Below are 7,597 nucleotides of genomic sequence, written 5' to 3' on the forward strand. Positions count from 1 at the left end.
TTTAATAAATAAAATTTATATGTGATGGTTAAGACTTACGGGTCAATCCACATGTATTGGCAAAGTTTGTAGCTTCTACATTAATTGCATACTTCCAAACCTTTCATTTTCATCTGACCAGCCACCCATTTTTAATCGAACCTCATAACTCACTTTAAGAAAAGAAAAAGAAAAAGAAAAAGAAAAAAGAAAACAAAAATCGTCTGTTTTACGTGAAGTATTTCACTTTATACTCTCCAACTATTTTTTTTTTTTTTTTTTGAGAAGTATACTCCAACCAAAGTAATTTTTTTTTTTATTTGAACATCTCCAACCATAGTAATTAAGTCGTGTGTTTGATTTTTTTTCTTATATCATATACTAGTTTGGTTATTGTATAAAGATGAAAAAAAGAATGTGGCATATTAGTATTGATGAAACAGAGAAGTGCATCCAAGCTGGGACAGAGTATTTTTATTACACACAATAACATATTGATGAGTTTAGTTATATATACTCCTCTCATTTTTTATCTCCTCTCTACTAGCTATATCCACCGCCACTAGCATATAAATACATACCAACAACAAACACCGCAAGCACCACAAAGTCTCATCCCCAACCCTCAATGAGGTCTTCAGAAGATAACATCAATGAGCCCTTGCTCCAAAGCAATACACAATCTCCCTCTTTGTCATCCTATTCATTCACCACAAAGCATCAATCAAGCCGCGAGCTTGAAAGGATTTTGTCCGACGATAGCGTGCCTTTCTTGCAGCGTCTACCAGCCGCTACATGGATTGAGTTCAAGCTCCTCTTCTACCTTGCTGCTCCGGCTGTCATTGTTTACATGATCAACTATCTCATGTCCATGTCCACCCAAATCATTGCCGGCCACCTTGGTAACCTTGAACTTGCTGCCGCCTCTCTTGGCAACAATGGCATCCAAGTCTTTGCCTATGGCCTCATGGTAATATTACTTGCTAATCTCTCTTTTTATCAACGATACAGTCTTTTGTTTAAATAAAAAGAACTTGTGTTTGGATCTATCTAAAAAAAAAAAATCAATTAGTGTCTCAATATGATTAATATGATTATAAAAAACAATCCGACAAGATAGACATCAATCCTATCGAATCAATAAATTAGAATATGTACCTACAAAGTTTGAAAATAACAGTTTTCCTCTCATTCTTATCATCTTGGCCAATGTTTTTCATTCTTCCACGCGCAGTTAGGCATGGGGAGTGCTGTGGAGACGCTATGTGGACAAGCATATGGAGCACAAAAGTACGAAATGCTAGGCATATATTTGCAAAGATCAACCATCCTTCTCACTTTAGCAGGTGTCCTCCTCAGTATCATCTATATCTTCTCCAAGCCCATCCTAATATTTCTTGGTGAATCACCAAGAATTGCATCTGCAGCAGCAATTTTCGTCTATGGTCTAATCCCTCAAATCTTCGCATACGTTGTAAACTTCCCTATCCAAAAATTTCTACAATCTCAAAGCATTGTACTCCCTAGTGCAATAATGTCAACGGCCACACTAGTGTTACACATTTTGCTAAGCTGGGTTGTAGTGTACAAGATTGGGCTTGGGTTGTTAGGTGCATCATTAGTGCTGAGCTTGTCATGGTGGATTATAGTGGTGGCACAATTTGTCTACATAGTGAAAAGTGAGAGTTGTAAGTATACGTGGAGGGGGTTTAGTCTGCAAGCATTCTCAGGATTACCGGGATTCTTTAGGTTGTCAGTGGCATCAGCGGTGATGCTATGCCTAGAGACGTGGTACTTTCAAATTCTTGTTTTGCTGGCGGGATTGCTTCCGAACCCTGAGTTGGCTTTGGATGCCCTATCCATTTGGTAAGATATGTTGTTTATTTCTTAATTCTAGGAAGTAGTTTCTTTGTTTTGTTTGTTTGTTTCTTTCTAAATTCTACTATATAGCAGTAATGAGTCAATCTGGCCACAACACTTAGATCTTAGTTCGAATTCCCCTAATCCTCACTACTGTGTTGGTGTTCATCTTCGTATGTGTTGCCTTGAGCTTATAGGGGTTGCCACGCTCTCTTCCTATGCAATTTTTTATGACCAGAAGGAAAGAAAAAGAGTCAAACTGGCAACTAATATATATGTATTCCTTTTAATTTCTCCACTATATTTTAATACTTACCTTGATTGGATTATAATACTATAAATGTTGCATGTAGCATTTAACATTTACCATGTTTAGAAATAAAAATATTCTTCATGAATGCGTATTTTCTGTCATACTTTATATATTCCTTTTTATACTAAACTAATTATGGTATGTCATGTGTTTGATAAGTTGTTTCTTTCTAAAGTCTAGTATTTAGTAGTAATGAGTTAAGTTGGCCATAAAATACTAAAAATATTACAAATTTTAATACACAATAATTACAAATTGATGTGACAATAAATGTGATTAATGGAATTCAACCATCTTATAAACAAATATTTGAATTATCTCTTTGTAATTAGTGACACATTAATTTAATTTATAAACTTAAAGTAAAAATTGTAGTACATATAGCACCACTCGCCACAAAGATGTCTTCCTTTGCATCTATCATTTAATATTTACCATATTGAGAAAACCTTAGAAAGGTAAAACCTCTTCATATATGGTTTCCAATATTTCTACCATAGTTTTAAGTGGTCATAACAGCTACCCAAAAATCAAAAAGAAGAGAAACATTAAGTTTATTTATTTATTTTTTTAATAGGGAGAAACTTTAAGTTTATAATTAAGTGCAATGTAATGTTACACTTAATGACTTTACATTGGATTAATTAATTAATTTTTTTTTTTACAAATCAACTATTTGATTATATTATTTATTTACACTCTTATACTTGCAAAATTTTAATTGATCAAAAACCAATAATGGCCTTATAAATCAAATATGTAAAATTTTAAGTTTTGTATTTAAACTAAATGTATATGTGTGTGAAGCTCCCTTTTGAAAACTTGAACCTTGACCTTTGCCTTCTACATTCTATAAGCATTTATACTTGTTGAGTACTGAGCATTGCGTCAAGTTTTATTCTATTGATGATATGAAATTTGAGAGGAACATAAGAACGAAGAGAATGAACTTTTTAAATTTTAATTTACAATAATAATAATAATAATAATTTTTTCAAGGGGAGGGGGAAAATTATTATTGTTAAGTAATATAATATTTGTTAGTATTATATTAGGTTAACATAATAATTTAAGAAAAAAATCTCAATTTACAATGTATTAAGTATTAACAATAATAAATTTCCCATATAAAAAACAATAATAAATTTCCATTAATAGAACCATATAAACCTATCATTACCTGTAATTTAAAACCAATCTCACTAAATTTTTATCCTAGGCTGTTAAAATATCTCAATTATTGACAATCTTTTAACTGACTTGTAAGCATAAAACCCTCTTTAATTTTTATTTTTTGTTGAGAAAACACTTTTATTTTTTGTTGAGAAAACACATGAAACTTTATTAACGCAAACCGGTTACATCAGCCGAAAACCGACTGCAACAACCCTAAAGTACATGTAGTGAAATATCCTCTATTTAAATAGCACAACCTAAAACATTAAGAGAATTAAATGCAAAAAAAAAAAAACATTAAGAGAATTCTTAGCCAAACAAGGGGCTATTGCCTTCTTTCCTTGAAACCCGCTTTGACTTAAGGCACGAATATTAAAGCAGTCTAGCCAGTGCTTTAAAGCATATGGTCCCGCAAATGGATGAGTCCTATCTCTGTTGAATTTGTCCATATCTCAATTCTGCAGTCTAATTCTGATGCGGTCCCTACAGCATTTAGTATCACGATCAAAAAAAAAAAATTACACTACCTTGTATTTACAGTTTCATATGTTTAATTTTTGTCAATAAGCCAAACCCCATATAGTTGATTATTATTATAAGAAATGTTAACAAGCCGTGTTTGTTAATGATCCCTTTTATTAGTCTCACTTAAAAAAATGAAAAAATTACTATAAAAAATAAAATAAAAACTGTCATAAATTGCATAAAGTTGCCATTAAATTACAAAAAAAATTGTTAATGACGGGCACCTCTTGGTGCCCATAAGACAACCCTATTATTATTATGTTTTGAATGGGATGCTATTTGCATTTGCAGCACAACAGTATCTGGATGGGTTTTCATGATCTCGGTTGGCTTCAATGCAGCTGCAAGGTCAGTCAGTCTTGTCACTTTCTTCATGATCCGGTTGGAATTTATTATTATTATTTATTCTATATGAATAATTAAATTAATTTAGATACCACACATTAAGTTCAATTGAGTGTCCTACTTAGATTTGCTAAGCATTAGCAACACAATCGGTGTTGATTTAGCCTTCCAATCATAGCCACAGTGCAACACAGTCGTTTAAGAGATGAAGCTAACACGTTCGCACAGTCCTATATGTTACTAGTCCGTTGTTATATCAAATCACATGTGTCAATTAATATATAAGCACATGTTTTACATTGTAATTATTCATTAGTGGAAATTATTCATATTTGTTCATGATGATGAGAAATTGCAGTGTGAGAGTGAGCAATGAGCTTGGAGCTGGAAATCCAAAGTCAGCATCATTTTCTGTGACGATTGTGACATTGATCTCCTTCATCATCTCTGTGATCTCAGCATTGGTTGTACTTGCTTTACGCGATGTTATAAGCTATGCATTCACTCAAGGTGAAACCGTGGCCGCTGCTGTCTCGGATCTCTGCCCACTTCTCGCCCTCACCCTCCTCCTCAATGGAATTCAACCTGTCTTGTCCGGTAAGATTAATATCAATTAATATTGATGCGCAAATAATTATTGGTGTTCATTAACATTCATGTCTTATATATCTTAAACAAGCTAGCTATGGTCTTATGTGATAGTCCATGACAATAATTTGAAGGGGTGGCTGTTGGGTGTGGATGGCAAGCTTTCGTTGCATACGTAAATATTGCATGTTACTACGGGGTTGGAATACCATTGGGTGTGCTTCTCGGCTTTTATTTCAAACTTGGTGCCAAGGTACTTCATTTTTTTTGTTTCAATATGTAGTGAGATTTCAATCTAAAATATTAACGTTTTGACAAATGGAAAAGATGAAAGATGTGGTAATTATTCATTGTGATGCTTATATTACATTGTTTTATATGTATAATATATATAGGGGATATGGTTGGGAATGATCGGTGGCACAGTGGCGCAAACTATCATTTTGATTTGGGTTACGTTTCGGACGGATTGGAATAAAGAGGTAAGTACTTTCAAATCCTAAGCTCTCATGTATAAATAAGTAAACATCACAATCTGGGTTTTCAATCTACAGCCTGGCTACATGCAAATTTTACCTATTAATTAATGGAAAATGTTAACGAATGACCTAAGATTAAGAGTATTGATTTAAGAACTATTTTTAGAAATATTATTATGGAAAAATGATAAAGCAATTAATGTTATTGACAGTTTTTTATATTTTTCGTAAAAGTTGTGTTAAAATTTTCTTAATACAGTTTATTAACAATTGCCTCAAGGGCATCTGTTAACATGACCTATGTTTTTGCAAAAAATAAGGCTCCGTTTGGGAATTCATAAGGGAATGGAATGGATGGAATGATCATAAGCGAATGGAAAGAAATGGAATAGAATGGTATGTATTTAAGTAAGGGAAATGAATGGAAAAGAATGGAATCAAGTAATCTTGATTGGATGTTTTAAAATAGAAGAATGGAAATGAGTGAAAATGAATGGAGTGTAAATAATCTTGTTTGAGAGTAACATGGAGGGAATGGAATGGAATGTAAAAATTTTATAACAATATTACTATTAGACCCCTATTTTAAAATAAATAGTTGAATATATAGGGGTATTATGTTTTAGTAAAAAATTCATTAAATCTAATTTTATTCCCTTTCATTCCTCCCAATTTTGAGAGAATGAAAATTTGAGATTTTAAGGGAATAGAGAGGAATGAGTGTTTCCTCCTGTCCATTCCATTCCCTCTTATTTAAACTTCCAAATAAGGAAATGGACTTTACATTTCCTCCATTAAAACTTTCAAACAAGGGAAGGAAAGAATATTCTAAAATTATTCTTTTTATTCATTTCCATTCCATTCTCTCCTCCCAAACGAGGCCTAAGAGTAAGGCTAGAGATACAAATTTTTTTACAAAAAAGTTTATAAACTGCTGATATGTTGAGTGGTTATTGGTAAATAAAAAAGTGATGTTAATGGTGAGCTTAGATGAAAACCAATAAGAAGTAAGTTACATTACCAGTTTGTAAAAATGTTGTAAAATAGTTTATGAATGTAGTATTACTCAAAAAATAAATGCTGGCATTTGATTTTGGTCTTAGCCCACTTATGATATGACCCACCAATTAGACCTGCCTTTTGTATCTAATGTTGAACCTGTATATGAAAGTTGAATGCAATTGGGTCAGATTGGGTTAGGGTATTGCTGGCTACGCCTGACCAGAATAGCCAACCCAAAAGAAGGAGCAGGTGAACCACCTTTGTCCATGAAATACATGCAACTTCTTAAAAATGATTTGAAAATTACAAGCAATGCCAAATTACCAATCCTATATGTGAGTCTGACAACAAGATACAGTTACTAAAACAATATATGTGGCACAGATTGCTATTGTTAAAGTATTAATTATGAGCCATTTCTAGTTTATGTCAAATCAAATTCTATGTTAAATTACAGGTGGAAGAAGCTACCAAAAGGTTGAACAAATGGGAGGATAAAATGGAATCACTTACGATGAACTGAAACTAGTTTTGAAAAATGATCTCGATTAGTGCATTGAATTGCACTAGTGACTGTCTGACTTTGCAAATTGGGAGAGCCTGAGGTACGGCATTTGGGTAAAATTATGACAAATTAAACAAAACTTTCTGAGTTAGAATTCTTCTTTCACTGTATACCATTGTGGCATTGCATATTATTGAAGAACAGAGAAAACGTGATAGACATTGGTATGTAATGTATGTCAATTTTTTTTTCTTTCTTTTTCTCTCTCAGCGATTTTTCTTTTATTTTTTTTCTTAGTAATTTCTATCTTCAATAAAGTTTATGAACTTTGGACAATCATGAGTAATGATCATAAATAGATAAAATGACATGGTAAATCTATTATAAATCTCTCTTTGTATGATTGTATCACTTCAATTTTATCGAATGTTTTCGATCGAGGGTACCTATGATAAAATTCACTAGTATAAAATTTATTAAGATTCAACATATAGCTTGTGACAATGAGAGATCAGTGTTTTAGTATTAAAAAGCTCTCAAATCCTCAATTGTCATCCCAAGATTTGCATTTTTTTTCGTTCCCTGACGTAGCCAAACTCAGATAAGGGCTTCAATAAGTGATTCAACATATTTGTCCCAATGGATAAGGTCTCATAATAAATTATCCCATTGTAAATTGGCTGTTTATAATAAAATTTTGGACGAAAAAAGAGAGGATAAGACTTCTGTCTTAATTTCTACATACTGCCAAAATACATTGTTAAGGAGATATAGCTTCTAACACATTATTTCAAGGAGTTTAATTATACGGTCCTCATGGTGGAC

The 7,597-nt window shown here is 32.4% G+C and overlaps 1 protein-coding gene across 2 annotated transcripts; it reads left to right on the forward strand.

Moving 5' to 3' along the window:
* Positions 1–497: 497 nt before the first annotated feature.
* LOC142640937 (protein DETOXIFICATION 40) lies at positions 498–7,027 on the forward strand. 2 transcript variants are annotated; one of them, XM_075815262.1, is made up of 7 exons: positions 498–949; positions 1,214–1,845; positions 4,145–4,201; positions 4,557–4,795; positions 4,921–5,039; positions 5,182–5,268; positions 6,725–7,027. In XM_075815262.1, the coding sequence occupies exons 1-7, from the start codon at positions 608–610 to the stop codon at positions 6,788–6,790; spliced, it is 1,542 nt and encodes a 513-aa protein (XP_075671377.1). In that variant the 5' UTR covers positions 498–607; the 3' UTR covers positions 6,791–7,027. The 2 variants fall into 2 exon arrangements, 1 of the variants encoding a protein (XP_075671377.1); XR_012845283.1 differs by lacking the exon at positions 6,725–7,027 and having other exon boundaries at positions 4,901–5,039.
* The last annotated feature ends 570 nt before the right edge of the window (positions 7,028–7,597 follow it).

Source organism: Castanea sativa, chromosome 6, assembly GCF_040712315.1.
Source record: "Castanea sativa cultivar Marrone di Chiusa Pesio chromosome 6, ASM4071231v1".
NCBI lineage: Eukaryota > Viridiplantae > Streptophyta > Magnoliopsida > Fagales > Fagaceae > Castanea > Castanea sativa.

What these genes read in the sequence shown, in the direction of transcription:
- LOC142640937 (XM_075815262.1), top strand. Translation starts at nt 608, where the DNA reads ATGAGGTCTTCAGAAGATAACATCAATGAGCCCTTGCTCCAAAGCAAT. An exon ending in TTGGATGCCCTATCCATTTG is followed by an intron (nt 1,846 to 4,144) that starts GTAAGATATGTT and finishes TTGCATTTGCAG; the next exon opens with CACAACAGTATCTGGATGGG. An exon ending in GGCTTCAATGCAGCTGCAAG is followed by an intron (nt 4,202 to 4,556) that starts GTCAGTCAGTCT and finishes GAGAAATTGCAG; the next exon opens with TGTGAGAGTGAGCAATGAGC.